Raw genomic sequence first — 19,537 nt, 5'->3', positions numbered from 1 at the left:
TCCTGGGGTCCCGGGGGAGGTGATGGGGCTGTGGGGAGGGTTTCTGCATCTCACGGTATTTATTTCAACAGGAGGAAGCTGCTACCGCTTTCCAAATAGCGTAACAGGGCTCGTCATAGTGAAACTGCAGAGCCATAACCATACCGGGCAGCGAGCAGTGCTGAAACAGATGTTCCTGCTGCTGTCAAGCAGATGCCCTCAAACGCTTCCCTTTCCTGTCGCATCCCACCTCCCGTGGCGGGTGCCGCAGGACCTGTCCTCCCGGTTGGGCAGGAAGCTCTTTCCGAGGGTGATAAAACCACGTTTCTATTTAGAGAAACTGCTGCCTCCCCGGTGTGGCTCTGAGTAGGGCTCGGTGAGCACGGTTGGTTCAGAAATCTCCTAGGTGATGTTCGGGTGAAGGGTGAAGGTGATGTTCCCAGCGCGGCTGTAATTCACAACGGCGGCTCAGCCAGAGGTGCCAGGGTTGGGTACAGCCGAGGGAGGGGGGTGAATTCCCGGTGGAGCCTCTCCCCCAGCCCCGAGCAGGGTGCCTTCAAGTGCGCGTGACAGTGACAGGGACCGCCTGCCCGCAGTGCCGATCTCGTTTCCTTGTGCTCAGCTGATAAGCTGGATGTGCTCTCTAGTTAATGGAAGCAATAAATCCACTCAACGCTGCTCTGGCCTCTCCCAAGGAGCTCTTATCGCTCCCGTTTCTGAGCAAGCAAAACTACCAGCATGGAGCCGCTCAGCAAAACCACTTTCCCATCCAATTCCCGTCACCCTCGGCCCGGGAGAAGGGAGCTGCAGCCATTTGCTGGGTGATAACGGGCCCGAACAAAGCTGCCTGTCGGAGCAGTACCATGTCCAGGCAGGAAAAAAAAAAACCCACAAAGGCTCTCTGCACTCGAGCTGACTCCCCGAGCGGGGGGCAGGAGAAATGTCATCAGTTCTGCACCTCGTTTCGCTCTTTGCAGGGGGCATTCCTGTGAAGTGGGGTGAAACCATAAAGTATGTGTGGTTTTGGAGAATAAAGAGAAAGCAGTGGATTTGTCCCTTCTGTCAAGGTGTCTTCTTTTTTTCCCTCTGAATTAGCAGAGTATTAAAATCTGGTAGACACTTAAATTTCTTAATGGCTGGCAGCCGGGAAAATGGCTTTCCGAATTCCTGCACCCACAGCCTTGAGAGCAGTCGCTCGGAAGCAATTCATGGCGAAGGCAGTTGTAAGGACGTGGGAGCCGCTCTCCTCTCCGTTACTGCCTGTTCTCTTCCCGCCTGCTTTCGGGGATGAGGAGGCACTCCTGGAGAGCTCTGCCCTCTGAGGACGTCCTTGCACTTGAGGCTCCAATCTCTTCCCTTTTCCGTAGGGAGAGGTAGTGGGAGTGGGGGAGGATGGCCTTGAGACCAGGGCAGGTGCTGGGAGAGCACATTCCTGCCCTGCCACTGGTGTCTGTGGTCCCGGGAGCATTTTTCACCCTCTTCCAGCTCCCACTGCAGAGCAGGAACGGGTTCTGTGTAGGATCCAGGTGCGTTCGAGCCCCTGCGCGCCATCCCCCGGTGCCCACTGTTTAGATATCGGGGCGATTAACTCGGTACAGCTTATTTAACCACGTCGGTAAATATCTGTCTTTTAATTCCTTGCAGAGACTTCCTTCCCCGAGGCTCTGGAATTGTCACTCGGCGGCCTCTCATCCTGCAGCTTATCTTCTCCAAGACAGGTATGGTTTGGGCAGGAGAAGCTGCCCAGTTCCCCCGTCAGAAGAGGGAGAGGGTGGTTGAAACCCTTGGCTGGCAGACGCGGCTCCGTCTACCACTCAGATGGGAAGTACCGTTGGCGTTTGGCTGCTTGCCTGTGCTCGAGCCTCTCGCAGATTTGTCGTTTAACGAGCATATGAATATTTCGGTAATGGTTCCGGTTCGTTTGAGTGTTCCACAAACAAGATTTTTACTGCTGGGGAGCACGCCTGCTCTTGGGGATGAAAGCCACCCTGGAAGTGGCAAACGACAGAGGAGGTTTCTGCAATTCGGCACCGATGCCGGCATTTCGGCGTACATCCAGTTGAGAGCACGCACCGGCAGCGTGGATTGTGTTCAGGCTTGTTTTGAACACATGCTGCCCTTGACACTGCAAAGTTGGGGTCTGTTCCACAGGAGGCTTTTGTAGCAGATTGTGATGATCCTTTCTTCCCCAGAATATGTTAAATCCCAAGTCAGACTGCAGTGTGTTTATCAAATAGTATGTCAGCCCTCTTTAGCTGCATTGTGCTGGCACAGGGGAGGGCAGGGGTATCTGTGAGGCTGCAGGGGAGAGGGGAGCAGAACACAGGTTGAAGCAGTGACACATTTAGGTCCATTTAAGTCCGTCCTTCTGCTCCCCTCCAGCAGAAAATTACCATTTCCCTTCAGGTGTCATTATCCTGATGATAAGGGGGACTTTGTCCATGCACAAGCATTCAAAATGCGGGTGGTTGCTAATAAAAGTGTGCCCGTAATAAAAGCTGTTTCCCCATCGCCCTGTGACTCAGTTCCGCTTTGCACCCTGGTACAGAGGAGTTGCGAAATTAGCCTCTGCCCTGGTTCACCTGCCTCCACGCACAGCGAGGAACACTGAGGAGCTGAACATGGGGCATGAGGACAGCTTGTTTTCCCATCCAGGCACGCTTTGAAAGCATTGGCCGGCCCGATCTTCGGGGAGATTTCTCCTATTGCCTTTCCCTAAATGAAAGAGGCGGTCCTCTTCCCAAAAAGCGTGGGTTTGGGTCAATCCTGGCAGAGCTGGAGCGGTCTGCAGAGCCACGCTCCGCAGTCTCCTTTCGCCTTTATTTGGGTGACCTGTTTATCAAGTAATTAGTCGTTTCTGGTACTCAGAACACGTAAGGAGATTGCAAAGTGTCAGTCGTGGCCTTCAGATGATAAGGTGTCATCAGGTGCTGGAACTGGTAGGAGTGGAAGGGCGAGGGTAGGGCTGGTATTTCCCTTCACCCCACTCGTGGGTTGTTGGAGGGAGGAAGTGAGTTGCACCATCTCTCTCCCTGGGGCAAGTCGTGGCCCCAAATCTATTAAAGTCTCTTTTCGAGGGGCAGATTCAGAGCTGTTGCAAGGAGCCAGGGAGTCGTTATCCCGGTGACTGTAGGGAAACGCTGTCTCTCTTCCCCCTCACCTCTCTGCTCAGCTTCCCCACTCCCCTCGAAGCTTCTTGTGCACTAAAAGGTTGCAAAACCCTTTCAGAAAATCTCAGATACCTGAAGGTGACTGCACAGAGGCCCAGAAAAAGCAGCTGCTTTTCTGTTCCCAGGAATCTTCCCCACGGAGGAGCCAAGACTGAGTTAATGTTTGTCTCCTGGCACAGGTTCCTTGGGCTTAGAAGGGAGAGACAAGAGTTGCTGGGGTCAGAGTCGGGCCCCTTGCTGGACTGCAGCTCGGCTGGAGTTATTGCCTGCAGGGGCAGAGTGAAATGGAGTGGTAAATCTGGAAAGCAAATGAGTAAATAAAACAGAGCTTGTGGCGCAGGTAGAGGGAAGCTGGGCTTCCTTCTTGGCAAGGGGCTGCCGGAGCAGGGAAGCGCTGCTGGCCCTTCCTTGCCGGACGGTGCGAAGAAGATATCCCGGATCTCCAGCAGTGGCGTGCCTCCCCGCAGCCGGCCGCAGCCCTTTTGCCAGCACGAGGGTGCTGCCGGTGCTGGGGGGGGGGGGATTTGCTGTCCTGCCTCCCAGGCACACCAGAGCATCTTGGCAGCCGAAGACTCAGAGCGTTCTTCAGCGTTAGGAGTCTGGGCAATAAAACATTTAAAAGCAATCAGCGGGGACTGAAAGGCAAACAGGCCCGGGTGAAAACAAACACGGCCATTCTGATGTTGAGGTTCGCTAAGCTGGAGCCAGCGTCGGCTGCCTGCCAGCATCTCACCCAAGGGCAGTTTCTTTTTTGGCAAAGGGAAGTGTAACTCCAAGTCCACATCAAAGCAGCTGCTGCCAGCGCAGAGGCAGCAGGCAGAGTGTCAGCGTGCTCAGCCTGAGCCGGCTGGCTGCCATCGTCCCGGTCTTTCCTCCTCAGCCAGAGGAAGCGGCTAGGCCAAGTTTGTTTGGGGCTGCTGCCAGTCAGGAGGCTGAAGACAACCAGGTTAATCCCTGGGCGGGTTCTTGGTGCCTCTCTGGGGCACTGATTCTGCCTGGCTGCTCAGTGTCACACCAAAGCGCCTGGCTGGTTCTGCTTTGCAATGTAGAAGTGTCTCTAAACCGATTGAATCTCAGTGTGCGTCCTGTGCTGGGCTCGAGATGGCCAAGTTGTCTTTATTTTTTTATCTCTTCCAGAATATGCTGAGTTTTTGCACTGCAAATCCAAAAAGTTCACAGATTTTGATGAGGTGCGGCAGGAGATCGAAGCGGAAACCGACAGGGTGACAGGAACGAACAAAGGCATCTCTCCCGTCCCCATCAACCTCCGCGTCTACTCGCCGCACGGTGAGTGAGCTGCTTCTCTGCCCCAGGCCTCTGTGTGTTAAAACACTGCGAAAGAAGAAAAGCTGGCATTTGCATACACAGTGGCTGTGGGGTTTAGCCCAGCCTGCATCCTAAGAGCAAATGCTGGCTGCTACGTGTGTCTGGCTGATCTTATACCGGCCTGGGAGTGGATGGGGGCTGCCTGGCCCACCCCCTGAGCAAATACAGCAGTAACTCTTCCTTCAGAGGGGCTTTTAAAGCTTGCAGAGGGGTGGATCTGTCAGCAGATCTGAAGAGATCCAGCTGCAAGACCGACAGCTCCCAACGCCAGGCCCTTGTCCCCAAACGCGGCTGGTCTCTGTCCTTTCAGTGTTGAACCTGACTCTGATCGACCTCCCGGGTATCACCAAAGTGCCGGTGGGGGACCAACCGCAGGACATCGAGTACCAGATCAAAGACATGATCCTGCAGTTCATCAGCAGGGAGAGCAGCTTGATCCTCGCTGTCACGCCAGCAAACATGGATCTGGCCAACTCGGACGCACTCAAGATGGCAAAAGAAGTTGATCCTCAAGGTAAGAGGGACGTGTCCTCCTGCCTGTCTCTGCCCATGTCGCTGCTTCAGGCCCTGGATCGGCCCAGGTACGGAGTGATAAAGCCTTCAGCAGCTGTCGCGGCAGAGTCTTAGCAATCAGTTGCCCGACTTTGATACCAGCGGGGCGTCTCATCCCTCCTCCTCTCACAGAGGACTCTCCGTCCTCTGACAGTTGAGGAAAAGCCAGCGGTTCCACTCCTCGCTGACGAGTCCGTGTTTGCTTTGGTTACGCACCCCCGTGCCTGCTTTTGACACGTTCTGTGAAATGCGATTGATCGATTGCTCGTTTGTGAGGTTAATCGATTGCTCGTTTGTGTGGCCGCTTCAGGCTTGCGGACGATTGGAGTCATCACCAAGCTGGATCTGATGGATGAAGGCACAGATGCCAGAGATGTGCTGGAGAACAAGCTGCTTCCTTTACGAAGAGGTATAACGAACCACGAAGGTTTTACATCCCCCCCTACGACCTGTCCCCACCTTCGTCTTTTACGTGGAGAGAGTGGCATTCCAAAATGAGTCGAGGGGCAGCTCCTGTGCTCTCCAGTGTCCGCTGGGGAGCCCCGGCCCTTCATGCTCTGGGAGAAGTGGCTGTGGATGGCGATACGGAGCCGCATGGCCCTGCTCGGACAACTTTCAGCTGGGGCTGTCCGTAGCAAGAGCCAACGTGTCCTCTTGCAGGCTACATTGGCGTCGTTAACCGAAGCCAGAAGGACATCGATGGTAAGAAGGACATCAGGGCAGCGCTGGCAGCCGAGCGGAAATTCTTCCTTTCTCACCCAGCTTACCGGCACATGGCCGACCGGATGGGCACCCCACATTTGCAGAAAGTCCTTAACCAGGTAGGCTTGGTTCCCTTCCCAAGTGTTTTGCGGTGCTGGTGTTTATCTCTGGTGGAAAGGGGATGTTCCGGCAGCCGGTCTGGTGCAGAGGAGGGTGTCTCAGTTGTCTCGATTCTTTTGCAGCAACTGACGAACCACATTCGGGAGACGCTGCCTTCGCTGCGCAGCAAACTTCAGAGTCAGCTGCTCTCCCTGGAGAAGGAGGTTGAGGAGTACAAAAACTTCCGCCCCGATGACCCCACGCGAAAAACCAAAGCTTTGTTACAGTAGGTTTCTGTCGCTCAGCGCTGCGTTCCCGGTGCCTCACCTGGCAGAGGAGATTCACCTCTCCCAGCCAGAAACATTGCTGGCACAGAAATAAACTCACTCTGCTCTTCCTGTGAGGCTCATTTGTCTCAGCCGGTGGCTTCTTCAAGGAAGAGCCCGGAATAGCCCCATTGTTGGGAGCAAGTGGTGCTGGCGGATGGCTCTGCCAACTCCAACGGTGCTAAGCTGGCACCTGGGAGAGATTCTGTGTCCTCCGGCGCTTGTCTGGCAGGCTGCTGGGAAGGACAAGGAAAGCCTGTCCGAGAAATGCCTGCTGAGCATCTCTGCAGGCAAGAATTAGCATCTCGTGCTTGCTGTGCTCTGTGTACATGACCTGCCTGTCCTAAAGCAAACAGTTTGGTCTCGGGATTAGAAAGGACGACTTGCGTCCGTCCTTGACCTGCCCACGAGCTCTTCAGACTACAGCAAAGGGGAGATTTTTGCTTCTGCGACTCCAGCGGAGGGAATTGGGAGAACTTCTACACAGCCCTGACTAGCTGAAGCAGGGCTGGTGGGGTGGTGCTGGCTGTTGGAGGTGGTCTGGGTGTCTGTCCGTCCGTTGCACTCAACTGGCGCCCGTTTAATCCCGTTGCTTCTTTACAGAATGGTCCAGCAGTTCGGTGTGGACTTTGAGAAGCGAATCGAAGGTTCGGGAGACCAGGTGGACACACTTGAACTCTCCGGGGGTGCCAGAATCAATCGCATTTTCCACGAGAGATTTCCTTTTGAGCTAGTGAAGGTAAAGCTGGCCTGGGGAGCGCGTGTGCTGCGTAGATAGCAAGGTCTCAAGATTTGAGATAAGTAAACCAGAGAGAGCGAGCCAGTCTGGCCAGGATAGGGAGCAGCCTCTGAACCTGCCTGTGAAGTCCTCACGGGCTGAGGATGATCTTGCTTCAGGCAGGCGTCTGCCTCTTGCAAGGGTGCAAACGAAGGGCTGCAGCGGGAGCCCGCTTGCACGCCCACGTGATTGCTGGAAGTTGCTTGCTGTAAAAATCGTAACTGTGGCCTTCCTCCTTATTCAGATGGAGTTTGATGAGAAGGACTTGAGGCGAGAAATAAGCTATGCAATTAAAAACATCCACGGTGTGAGGCAAGTATCGGAGTGGCGCGGTCGCGGATCCTGTTCTCCTTAGAGTAGATCAGTAAGCCTGGGCTGCGGGGTGTGTGTGATCGGAGCTTTCCCGCCGAGGGAGAGGTGATACCGATGGCTGTCAGCTCATCGTCCGGTGTCTTGAGGAGACCAGCGCTTGCTGAAAATGGACATTCCTCGCCTTTTAGAGGGAACTGAAGGGGTAACTCGGCCAGCCCGTGTGTCCCTCCAGCGTAGCGTGCCACCTTGCTTAGCAGAGTCAGGCTTGTCCCGCTCCCCTACTACCCTGGAGAACCCAGGGGAGGCTGCAACACAGACACTGAGCTGAAAAATTTCCCCTTGCGCCTTCAGTTCAGCCGCTAAAATAACCTTTATCTTTCCTTTTACGTTCCCTTAAGCGAGGGAAGAAATGACCTTGAGAGAAAGGTAGGGAATGGGAGTTAAACCTTCTCACTAAGAGGGATCCAGGTCCCGGCTGTAGGTGTGTGCGCTGGGGGCGAGTTGCCTCGCTGGGGAGCGATGCGTCTTTCGTGGACTCTGCTCAGCCCATCCAGCACAGACCTAACGGGGCAATTAAGGACCCCAAAGAGGAATGGCGTTAAATGCAAGCCCTCTTCTTGGCAGGCCCGCTCTCCTTTGGCCTGGTGCTGTGACAGGAAAAGAGAAATGTGGAGTTTCTTCTCTTTGCTTTAACGCTCTCCCCAGGAGTCACTTGACCTGCTCGTGGTGTATCCCTTTTCCCTAAACACCACCAAAAAGGTTAATTTCCATTTCCTTGCAGTGCTGATGCACTTGGGCTCTCGCTCCCTTTCGGGGGGGAAGTAGCACCCTAATTCGAGGTGCTGGAGGGGTTGGAGGGTGCTGCCACGAGGTGGGGGGGCGGAGGTGCCAGCACCCCGTCCCCTCTGAGGGGTTGTGGCAGCCCCAACGGCGGGGGGAAAAGCGGGGTTCAGCCATGCCGTGGATCCAGGACCGGGGCCGCCCCAGCTCACGGCGCTGGGGAGGGAATTGCTCTCCAGGACGCAGCCGATCGCCTCCAAACCTGATGACCCATTTTGTTTTTTTCTCTGCCATGTCTCTGCCCTCTCGCCCCGCCTGCGGATTCCTGTAGGACGGGGCTCTTCACCCCAGACTTGGCATTCGAGGCCATTGTGAAAAAGCAGGTGGTGAAGCTGAAAGAGCCTTGTCTGAAGTGTGTCGACCTCGTTATTCAGGAGTTAATCAATACAGTTAGACAGTGTACCAGTAAGGTATTGAACTGGCTGGAGGCAATCCAGCCCCTTCCTACCAGTGGGATGGGGAAGCAGAAGCGATGCTCTAACCTGCCTGCCTTGCCTGGTTTCCCCTCCAAAAAAAACCCCAAAATCTGGGAGCTCCCTAAGCAAATTGGATATTTCTGAGCTTTGACTTATGTCTCCTAACTTGGAGTCCTCCCTGTTGCCTTCGGCTGGGGGGGATCGGCCGGTCCTTGAGTCAAGCATGCCGAGGACAGATCACCCAGGACGTCACCCAGCGCTTTGAGTGCCGGCGATGTCCCTGAGCCTCCCGGGCATCCCGACGGACAGGATTGGGATTTCTGGGGACGCTCGACAAGGCGCTTGGCTTCCCATATCCGTCACCCTCCTGGGGGCAGCACGGCTCTCGCAGCGAGGGGCTCTCCGGGGCCCTCACTGCGGCGGCGGCAGGTTAGAGGGGGTGCTGCCGAGGCTTTGTTCCCGGTAGGAGCCAGGCAGGTGGGCAGGCTGCTCTTGGATCCTGGTACCTCTCTTAGCACGTGTCTTCTCAAGCTGCATTTTAAACTGCTGCTTCGCTGCACTCTGGGAATCCCGGGAACGTGGAAACAAAAGCCGGGGACAGCGGTTCCAGCAAACGGTCTGGTGGCATGCCTGTAAATCGTGCAGTTCAACGTCTGCAATTAATAAGCTGCTTGATAACAAGCACATTTACATTTCAAAAGGTTCCCCCCACCCCAGTTGTCTTTTTTCTGTGAAAGTGTTAATTACCCTGAAGCTGTGCCCTGGATAAACGGGCCGTTTCCATATTTAATAACCGGCTTCTCAGGGTGACTCTTTTGTTTTTTTAACGTTGTTCTGGTGGCACCAAAAGATATGCCTTAAACTGAAAAGAGGGCAGGAAAAACAGCTCCCCTCTCCTTCCAATGCTTAAGTTATTTTAAAAAAATTAATAAATTTAGCTACGTACAGGCGAGAACATGAAAGTATCCGCGGTGTTTGCTACCCAGAGTGCTTTTGTGGAGCGGAACAGTTTAAATGCTGACCTGGTTCTGTAAGTGGTAGGATTGGTGGGGGTTTGCTGGTGGGTCAGGAGTTCTCCGCTGTCTTTCGTTTCTAGCGTGGTTGACTGTGATCTGGGTAATGTGAAGAAGCCAGCGCTTCCTGCTGAAATTCCTTCCACCTCAGATAGGCTCTAACCCCAAAGCCAAGTTGAAATTCAGTGTTTTCCTGGAGCTGGGTCTTAGTAATCCAGTCTAGAGAGAAGCCAGGAGCTTCTCCAGGGTTTTTCCTGCGCTCAGGCAGCACTGCCCTCCCGTACACATGGAGGCGAGGCACCCCCTGATCAGTAAAACAGCCCCCGAAGCCGCAGGGAGTTTGGAGTCTGGGGCTGAGCCTGCCCATGCTGCCTGTGAGGCGCAGGGGAGCTGAGAGGGGACTGATCACCCCAACAGCTCCGAGGCACCCGAAGGAATTTCTCAGGCAGGCGCTGCAGCTTTTTCCTTTGCACGTTACTAACCTTAATTTAAAAAAAAAATATCTCATTTTTCTTTTCTTTTCTGTCTTTGTTGCTATTTTTCCCGCCCCCTGCACTCCACTTGGTGTTTCGCTCTTGCTCTCTGCATGATGCAGGACGGGGCTCTTCACGCCCGACATGGCCTTTGAAGCCATAGTGAAAAAACAGATTGTAAAGCTTAAAGAGCCCAGTTTGAAGTGTGTTGATCTGGTGGTCTCAGAGCTGGCCACGGTCATTAAAAAGTGTGCCGAAAAGGTAACGGGTCTTAATTCATCCCTTTTTGTCTAACCTGAACATCTGGAATATATTTGCTCCCAGGACCCAGCCGACCAAAGTGAGTTCAACCACAAGGTTGTCGCTAATTTGGGGGGACGCCGTGTCCTTCTGATACCCGAACACTTGTTGGAAATGCCAGCAAATACAGCATTAACTCGGCTTCGCGGCACGGGTCCTGCCGAGACATATTGCACAGGTGTTTGCTCGCCCCCTTAACAGCAAAAGCTAAAAACGCTCCTCGCATTGCTGAGATCCCACCTCCTTTGCCTTGCTTAGCCGTAGCTCGCGCTTCGTGCCATGAAAACCCGGATCTGCTTGGCTGTGGGGTCCGAGGGCGGGAAGAAAAAAATCTGGATTCGTGTGTCTGGCATTGCTTCGAAGGCCCCCGGGAAGGGGATTCTGCTGATCTTGTCGGATCTAGTGAAGAGAATCAAGTCTGTCGCTTTTTCCGCCCCTGAGCCCCAGTTGTGTCCTCTCGACAGAACTGGGGCTCAGTCCCCTCTGTCCTCCGTCCCCTTCGTGAGCGTCTTCTGTCGCTGGCTTTCTGCGGTGAGCGCTGGAGGCTGCCACGGTCCCATCAGCAGCGGTTTTTCCCTGGCCTTCTCCCTTTCTTTTCAGCTTGGTTCCTACCCCAGGTTACGAGAGGAGACGGAGAGGATCGTTACCACTCACATCAGGGAACGGGAAGGCAAAACGAAGGACCAGGTGAGCTCACGCGATCTTCGGCTTCGCTAGAGAGCAGGGAGAAAGCCCAGCTGCTGGGTGCGAGGACAAAGCGAGCCCTGGCCCTGTTCCGCCGCAGCCGGTGCTTGGAGAGCGGCCGCTCGGCATCTCCCCACTCGTGATCCCAAAGCTCCCTCTCGCGGCAGCGATGCGGCGTGCTGCAGCTCTGGCATCTCCTGGGTGGTCACCGATGTCCCCAAGCGCAACCGTGGGGCTCCCTGGCAGCTCTGCCCGAGCAGTGCGGGAGCTGTGGGCGTTCAGCCCTCCCTATGGGACTCCTAACGTGTAAACCTCCTTCCAGATTCTCCTGCTGATTGACATTGAACTCTCTTACATCAACACTAACCACGAAGACTTCATTGGATTTGCCAAGTAAGTAATTTACCGGTGGGATGGGTACTCACACTCTTTTTATAAATGAGGTTCACGGTCCTGCCCCCAGTTTGCAGAGGAGGCGTGTGGGTTATGTTACCCTTTCAGGGTCACCGACGTCAAAACCGGTGGAGGAGTCTCCCACGTCCCAACTTAATTCACCAAATCAGCACCTTTAGCACCCGAGTTCTCAGATTTGGGGTATGGGATCTCCGCTTCTCTGCTTGCCACCTGGCTAGTGTTTGAGGGCCTGGAGATCGGAGCTGCCCCACATCATTCCTCTGCCTCTGCATTTGTTAATGCTGCTCGTTAGGGCAGAGAGCGTGAAAAGCTGGAGTTGGATTGTTCAGCCTCAGACAGATGAACTGCTTAGGGCCCGCTCACAGGAGCACTTACGATGAATTAAGGTAATTAAGGCTGTTGCTGCCCTTCAGCAGAGACGAGGGAATTTTTCGTGCTCCCTGGGCGCACTAAGGGAAGGTGAAATGACTCTCGTCCTGTCCCAGTGGAGCTGTTGGGACTGGAGCAGAAATGTCTCCCCATCCTTTGAGCTTGTCCCTCGTAACCCTCTGCCCAGGCAGGCGAGGCCAGGACCAGGAGCGGGGCTCTCCTGTTAGTCTCTCTTCCCTCAACTTTGGCTTTCGGCCAGAGGATGGCTAGCATTTTCCATCTGCGCAGCCCCAAACTGGGCGATAACTTTTCAGAAGCGCCCAGAGGTCCGGCTCAGGTGTCCCCGCACAGAAAGAGCAGAGGCGAGCGGCTCTGCCCAGAGCTTGTCACCGTCCTCACCAGCCAGAGCCCACGCCACCTCCTCCTCTTTAAATTCACATAGTCTTCCTCTTGTTTTCTTTTTCCCCCCGCTTTTTTTATGTCTCTGCTTTTCACCTTCATTCACAGTTCCTTCCTCTTCTCCTAATCTCTCCTGTTTTTCCTTTGAACCATCATCTCACTCTTTCCTCCGGACTCCTCTGAAACTCTCCCACTCCCCAGCTGTTACACTGAGCAGCACATGACGACAGGGTGGGTACCCGCTCAAACAGCATGTCCTGGAGTGGCTGGGGCAGCCCCGCTTGCACCTTCCCCTCCCTGCAGCCTGGAGGGACGTTTGATGAGAGCTGGAGAGGCTTTTCCTCCAAGCTCAGCTTTTGGATTTGCGCTTGCAGTGGAGCTCAGCCACGGGAGAGCTTCCCGCTCCCATCCGGGATGCCACGACACTTGGGCTGGCTCAGACAGGGCGCCCGGCTCGCCTCGTGTCCCGAGGGTTTAGGGAGGAACTGTGAGGATCGGGGCAGGCAGAGCGCGATCTCCCAAATTCCCCCAGCCGGCAGGTCAGGGACGCCCTGGGCCAGAGGGACGTGGCTGCTGCAAATGCGGTCCCGCAGTCGCCTTCCCCAGGGAAAGGACCCTGTTTGTGCTTGTAAACTGCTGCTCCATGGGGTGTCCCGGCATTATTCTAACTGTTTTCATGGATTTTGTTCCTGCTCCTGACTAACGGTTACGTCCCGCACCTCGCCCCTCGTCTCTTTGGTTGCTCAGGAGAGACAGGTAGCTTTCCCTCTGGTGCAGGTATGCTCTTTTCCAACCTGGGGGGGGAACTAGGAGGCTGCAGGTGTTTCTGGAGACGAGTCCTTCTGGTTATCGGCCTTGCGGTGGTAGGGGTGCATCGGCTCGGCTGGGTTCACGGACAGAAGTCCCTTTTGAATCAGCAACTGCTGCTTGGTGTTTCCTCTCCTACAAGTTACCACCTTGCCCCTCTGGAACAGGCAGACTTGTAAATGCCTGGAGATAAGGACTGTAAGGAAGGAGATAAAGCTGTCCTGGTTGGAAAGCCCCGTCCCCCTCTGCTGTCCTGTGTACGTTCAGTCCTGGGCAAAACTCTGGAAGGGGCTCCTCTGTCCGCATTGCAGCGTGCTGGCAGCACGGAGTCTGGGTGGTCTTGGTTGAATTTTACATGACGGGCTTTGCCTTTGGACTCAGCTCTTCCTTACAGCATTCTGGGTGGGAAGCGTGTCGTGGCTGCGTGGGCTCTGAGCGCTTGTCGCTTTGCTTTGCCTTCCCTGCCTAAAGCTGCTCTTTTTCTCCTTTCAGCGCGCAGCAAAGGAACACTCAGACAAACAAGAAAAGAGCCATCCCAAATCAGGTACGGCCGCCGGCTCCCCGGTCCTCCCTCGTCGCGTGGGGCAGCGGTAGCTCTCCAGGATATCCTGCTCCAGCAGTGATCGGAGCAACCTGGAGCTGCGTTTCGCAGCTCTGAAAGCGGGATTCGAGTTGATCCACAGACTCCTTCCTGGGGGGATATTTGACACTGGGGTTGGAGATGGGAAAGACGGAGCTCTGGCTCACGGAGCGGGAGCGTTTGCTCCGCAGGAGCTCATCTCAAAGCAGCGGGAGTCGGGACAAGCCGGGTGGCACGTGCTGCTGGAGGAGCCCCGTGCTCTGACGCGGGGCAGGGTCTGGTCTAACTTGCCCGGTCCTGCCCCCGTTGATCCAGACTAGTCCTCCGGGGTGGTGGGCGGAGGGAATGGGGACCAAACGGAGCGCAGGGAGGTGCCCGGCAGCCGTGTCCGCCTCAGTTCTGTCTCATCATGCAGCCTCCCGCTTCCAAGAGGGTGTTTGCTATCCGGTGTGCATGACTGAGAGCAGCACTGGAAGTGCCCCCTTGCATGGTGTTAGGTCTTGCAGTACCTAATGCAGACATTGCCTCTTGTTGGAAAGAATGTAATGAAATATTAACACTGTAAAATTATAATTAATAGCATGTAACTGTTTCTCTTTTGCTGTTTTTCTGCTTTTTCCTACCATTTTTGTGCTTCCTGCTCTCTTCTCCCTTCCATCACTTTGTTTTTCTTCACTGTTCTGTCTCCTTGTCCTGCTTTTTTTTCCCCCCCCTTAATTTTGCACACCTAAAGGGTGAGATACTGGTAAGTACCCACATAGTGTGATAGTGCTGGTAGACGACACCCGGTGATGGACGTGGCCCTGCCAGAAAGACCTTCCAAACCCAAAATGACGCCACTCGCTTCCCAGAATTGAGTACGCTGTTGGCAGAGGAAGGACAGGATTCCTCAAGGCGAGCAACTGGGCTCTGTGAGCTTAGTCTAGAGGCAGAAATTCAGTCTGTCCCCTTTGTCCCCACACCTGGGCTCTTCCCGTGGCTGAAAGAAAAGGGCTCGGGGCTGATCCCTGCCCGTGCCATCATCACCGGGCTGTCGGTGCTGCCTATACTTGCCGGGAACAGGTATAGGGAGAGCTGTATACTGGGATTCAGGGTGTGAGTACTGGTTTTGCTGGCCCTTGAGAAGCAAGAAGCCAAAATCTTCGGGTTTTAGCACAGAGCTGCCTGCTGTCGTGATGGGACGTGGTTCCCGTCGAGTGGTGGTAAGGGCTGGAGAGAAGCTGGCCCTGAGGCAGGGGAGTCCCTCTGCCCGCGTTTTGGGCACACGCAGTGGGTAGGAATTTGTCCCCCTTTTCTCTGGGACCCCCAGCTCCATGGGGCTGGAGGTGTGTTATCTCCCCCCAGCTGCCTTTTTTTTGGGCTTGAGGTTGGGTCCCGACCTCGGGCTTGCTGCCAGCTGATTTACCAATGCTGGCCGCAGCACGGCATGCTGCACGGCTGGCACAGAAATCCGGCAAGAAGCCCTCTTCTTCTGAGGTGCCTCAGCTCCCAGATGTTAGCAACTGGCGGAGGCAAACTTTGGGTGACTGTCAGCTGCTTGGAGCCTCATTATTCAGCCAACAGGGAGCTTTCCCTCAAGCGTACTCACTTCTGGGGAGGCGGAGGGCAGCGTTTCCTCCGAATGGAAAAGAGTTTCCCCGTCTGTGGTCAAGCAATCCCCTCTGGGGGCGGTGGGGTGGGGGGGGGGGGCCCCGCTGCTCCAGGCTTGGAGCCGAGCATCGTGCTGGCGGTCCGAGAAAATGGAAGTGTCTGAGAGGGAAGTAATCTCCAAACCACCGATTTGGGCTTTACAGCCTTGAGGACCGTGGCTTAGGTGTTGCCTTGGTCCCTCAGGGGCAGCCTCAGCACCCGAATGTCTCCCTCGGGAAGGAAGCTGGGAAAATAATTTGGCTCCTGCCGCCGGGGATGGGCGCTGGGCTGGTGGATGAAGCCAGAAGGTTGGAGTCGGCTGCAGGTGAAGTTCCCCAGAGTCGGCCACCTCTCATCAGCCACACAGTCCCATGAAAAAGAAGCTGCAGCTTAGGCGCTGGATGCTTTCTTATCTCAAAAATGGATTTTATGAGGCTGCTGTAATAACCCAGTTACAGTGGAGGGATGTGGTGGTGAGACAGCCGCCCTGCCGCAGCGCAGGCAGCACCCATCCTGCTCTTCCCAGGAAGGTTTGTACTTTCTGCTCAGTGAAACCCCGTGACTTACCGACCACATCCGCAGCTCCAACAGTCTGTGAGGGCCCCGTGCCCATTTCCCATCTCTTCCAACTGTTCAGACACTTCCATTTTCTTTTAGCACCGTCCAGATGTTGCTGCAAAAACAAAGGAAACCCCCCCCCAAGGGCCCATCTCTTGCCTCCCACACAATGATTTCTGTGCAGGGACGCTCTCCCATCACTGGCTGTGCGGACGTGATCGTGCTGGATGACGGGAAGGTGGAGATCTGACAATTAAGGATTCGAGGCGCCAGGCCGGTGCCAGGCTGCTTCTGATTCGGAGCCGGGCAGAGCTCCGAGAGCTCTGGAGCTCTTCTGCCGGGGGAGCTTGCCTGGCTTACAAGCCCTAAAACCATTGGTGCTCTCACCAATATCAGTTGGTCTTAAAGGAACTTTCTTCTGGGCTCTCTGCTGTGTGGCTCAGTGCCAGGCACTGTGGCGCAGCCTTCCTCTCTCCTCCTCCTCCTCCTCCTCGTCCTTCTCCTCCTCCTCCTCCTCAACCTGCATTTGGCGATAGAGGAGGAGGTGTCCTGAGTCCTGCCTTGAGCCAGCACACAGCTGGGGTGTCTCCGGCTCTGCAGAGTGCCCTCCCCTCTTCTACCCTTTAGCAAAAGAAATCAAATCTTGGCTTTTCTCTAACGCTCCAGCTCCCTCTATGCTACAGCCTTGGATCTCTCCTGGCCCCATGCCCTAAAGGCAGATTCCCTGTTCCTTATAATCCCCTCCAAAACTGTCCCAGCACCTGCCAGAGCCTCTAACCTGGCTCGCAGGACTTGCTTTGCTGCTGAACCTTTTCCCTCTGCCCTTTCCTTGGCCCTGATCCCCTCAACTGCTCCATCTCCCCGGTCCTGTCTCTGTTCCTTTAAAACCAGGCTCGGTTTAAATTTGGAGATTGTTTTTAAATGCAAATCGGGGTCTCAAACATGCCAGAGCGAATCAGAAGGTGAAATCTTTAATCTGACAACCTCTGCTGTCTTAATTTCAGGGCTCCTTCCTTCCCCTCACCAGAAAAATCTGTATGAGTTAAGTTTTAGCTCTAGCTGCCTGCGCCCGCCGGCGCACCGAGCTTTGCCCGTGCCTAACACAGTGGATTTTGTCGTGGCTTTTACGTTGGCAGCCACCTGAGCAGTCTGAAAACGAGAGCAGCCCGAGCCCCATCCCTTGGTGCATTCCCCCAGCAGCACACAGAAAAGCCTCGGCACAAAAGGGCTGGCGCTGGCTCTGTTTTACATGCTTAATCCTGGTGTTGAGATTAAAGCCCTGCCTTGGGTCTCGGGCGCAGCTGCTCAGAGCTGGTTCCCATACAAGCCATAACAAACTCTGCATCTCGCTCATGTCTAACTCTTCTCTGCTTAACCGCAAGGGTTGTTCGTTCTCCCTCCCATCCATGCTTCGGACTGACTTGAATCAACCCCCCCCAGATGCATTTTCCCCACGTCTGCCCATTACTAACCCGTGTGGTGGTACTAACCCCTGTGAAGCGCTGGGGTAGAAAAGCCGTGGTCCCAGGGCACTGGCTTTGCCGAGCCGCCACTGAGTCCCTCCTGCCGCCGGCCTCCCGGTGCGGGATGCTCAGCGCAGGGCACCTAAAGCATCCCAGAACACGGGATACGGCTCACGTACCGGGAAGATGCGTGTGGGTGCCAGGCTGCTGAACGGGGGCGGTTTGTGTGCTGTGCTACCTCCCAGCTCGGCTGGGCTCTCCTTTAGGGGTCCCACAGGAGTGGGTGCTTCTCGGGAAGCTCTCCTCCAGTTTTTTAGGTCTCTAGCAGTGGCCAGCATTGCCGTTTGCGAGGCAGCTCCTGCCCTGGGGAGGTCTGACCCTCCACCTCCAGGTGCCCTCGCTGCCTCCAGAGCAGAGTCCCAGCTGGATGGGTTGACACAGCAGAAGCAGACAGGTTCGGGGACTCTCCGTTCCCCCTCTTTACCTGGGAGCAGGTCATCTGCAGGCAAACCGGTATCTGAAAGTGTAGCGTGGTCCTGCCATGCAGCTCACGGGGCGGCCGGCGTAGCAGCTCCGCAGTAAAACCGCGGGGGTGATGGTGAGAAGAATGCCGCTCCCCTGCAGCCCTTGGTAGGGAGAGAGACTCACAGCTTGGTCTAAAGGCTTCTGCCGCAGCCCTGGGATCTGTGCCGAGCCGCGGTGACCTTCCTCTCCGTACAATAGCTCCCAGAACAATGGAGGAACCCTGCCGGGCAGAGCGTAATCTTGCCTGCAGTTGAAAAGCTTAGAAAACTCCCGGCCTGTCCCAAAGATGGTGGTTGTGCTGCTGGTGAAGTCAGTCTGCTGCCCCTCTCGTGGGAGGCCGGCGGGAGCGCCTGGGCAGGGTCTAATCCTCTGCTCGGCCGAGCAGTGTGCTCGCTCGTCCCAGTCCAGCCCTGGCTTGTCCGGACTCAAGGCTAGGAGCGATTCCAGCTTCCAGCACATCTCCGTTGCCTGTTCTCACAACTGTGAGGGGTTTGTGATAATTCATGACGTTTTCCAGCAGGCACAGGTGTCCTGGTGGGGCTCTGCTGTCGCCGAGGTGCATCCAGTGAAGGTGGAGTTGTTCCCCAAGGGCTGTTGTCTTGGGGAAGCCGTTACAGGCACAGGGATGCTCCTTGGCATCAGCAGGATGGTGCCCCTCTAGCTCTGACAGTGCCGAGACAGGCGTGGGATAGTCTAGCGAGGGCTCTGCTGTGCGGTAGCTGCTGAGACCAGCTACACCATTGTGCAAGCTTCCTCGCCACCGGCGCTGGGAGAGAACACAAGTGCCGTGATGGAGATAGTGGTCAGCCGTTAGCTCCCCGGGCTGATATAGGACAGGGAATGCTGCCGCCTGCTTCGGACAGTGTGGTCCTTGTGCGTTGTGTCGTGAAAAACTGCTGCTTGCAACGTCAGGCTTCGGCAATCTCGCTTCAGCGTGCTGCTGCCCCGATTGCCGGCGGCTGCTGCTACGTGTTTGCATGCGAGGTCCGTCTGTGGGGCTGCGAGGGAGCCTTTCACTGGGGGCTGCGAGCTCGGCAAGACCTGCCGGCTAGTCCTGCCTGCAAGGAGGCAGAGGAGCTGTCCTGGGGGGAGGCTGCTTTGGGGTAGGGGTCAACGCACAAGAGGGGGAGTGGGTTTGGGTGAGAAACACAGGATTCCTCGGTTATCATGAGGCTGAGGGCTGCCGTGGCCGCCCTCAGCGAGGGCACGTTGCTCACGGAGACCCTGAGCAGAACAGGGATGGGGAGAGCTGCTCCGGTAGTTGCTGGCCTGGGTAAGTTGGTTGTTGCTCCTGGGAACGTGCCTCAGCTGATGGGGCTCCATTAGTCTCTGCAGACCTTTGTTGCTCGCAGGTGGCATGACGGCGGCTTTGGAACGGCCGGGATGGAGGCTGAGGTCTCTTTTTTCGGGGCTCCTGGCACCGCCGCGCTGCATGCCGACCTTTGGGAAGGACCGGCACCAGCACCCCTGTGCGGGAGACCCCAAAACAGCCCTCGGCAGAGACCGTAATGCCCCCGGGCAGCTCCGGTCCTCTCTTAAACCCAAGACACGCTCTGAATTCCTGTCTCGTCCCTTTGGGGTGCTGGACCTTTTGCTCTCCATCACCTCTCCTGTCTGGGCTGCTGCTGGCTGACCAGGTGGCACCAGTGGCCATGGGGAATTAATGTGGAGTTGGGTTTGGATCTGTTGGTGCCGCAGCATCTTACCATGAGCGTGGGCAGGGGCTCGCTGCTTTCCTCATCCAGCTTTGGGAGCTAGAATAGCTCCAGACGTCCCCCCCACGTGCTGCTAGCTTACCTGTGAGATGGGGTCTCAGTATCTGT

At 55.8% G+C, this 19,537-nt stretch overlaps 1 protein-coding gene across 12 annotated transcripts in view; it reads left to right on the top strand.

Moving 5' to 3' along the window:
* Window positions 1-19,537, top strand: part of DNM2 (dynamin 2) — a 36,476-nt gene that overhangs the window by 6,429 nt on the left and 10,510 nt on the right. For 3 of the 12 annotated variants that reach the window (XM_052798782.1, XM_052798775.1, XM_052798773.1), the window contains exons 2-15: window positions 1,624-1,697; window positions 4,287-4,436; window positions 4,786-4,989; window positions 5,338-5,436; window positions 5,688-5,848; window positions 5,972-6,114; window positions 6,758-6,893; window positions 7,177-7,244; window positions 8,356-8,494; window positions 10,887-10,973; window positions 11,293-11,363; window positions 12,354-12,383; window positions 13,452-13,503; window positions 14,273-14,284. In XM_052798782.1, the coding sequence (XP_052654742.1) occupies window positions 1,624-1,697; window positions 4,287-4,436; window positions 4,786-4,989; window positions 5,338-5,436; window positions 5,688-5,848; window positions 5,972-6,114; window positions 6,758-6,893; window positions 7,177-7,244; window positions 8,356-8,494; window positions 10,887-10,973; window positions 11,293-11,363; window positions 12,354-12,383; window positions 13,452-13,503; window positions 14,273-14,284 (1,426 nt within the window). Of the gene's footprint in view, window positions 1-1,623; window positions 1,698-4,286; window positions 4,437-4,785; window positions 4,990-5,337; window positions 5,437-5,687; window positions 5,849-5,971; window positions 6,115-6,757; window positions 6,894-7,176; window positions 7,245-8,355; window positions 8,495-10,108; window positions 10,248-10,886; window positions 10,974-11,292; window positions 11,364-12,353; window positions 12,384-13,451; window positions 13,504-14,272; window positions 14,285-19,537 lie in introns of all 12 variants that reach the window. The other 9 variants (XM_052798781.1, XM_052798779.1, XM_052798780.1 and 6 more) reach the window with 6 other exon arrangements.

The sequence above is a fragment of the Harpia harpyja genome, chromosome 10 (assembly GCF_026419915.1).
Source record: "Harpia harpyja isolate bHarHar1 chromosome 10, bHarHar1 primary haplotype, whole genome shotgun sequence".
Taxonomy (NCBI): domain Eukaryota; kingdom Metazoa; phylum Chordata; class Aves; order Accipitriformes; family Accipitridae; genus Harpia; species Harpia harpyja.
This window is presented reverse-complemented; position numbering and strand designations above follow the sequence as displayed.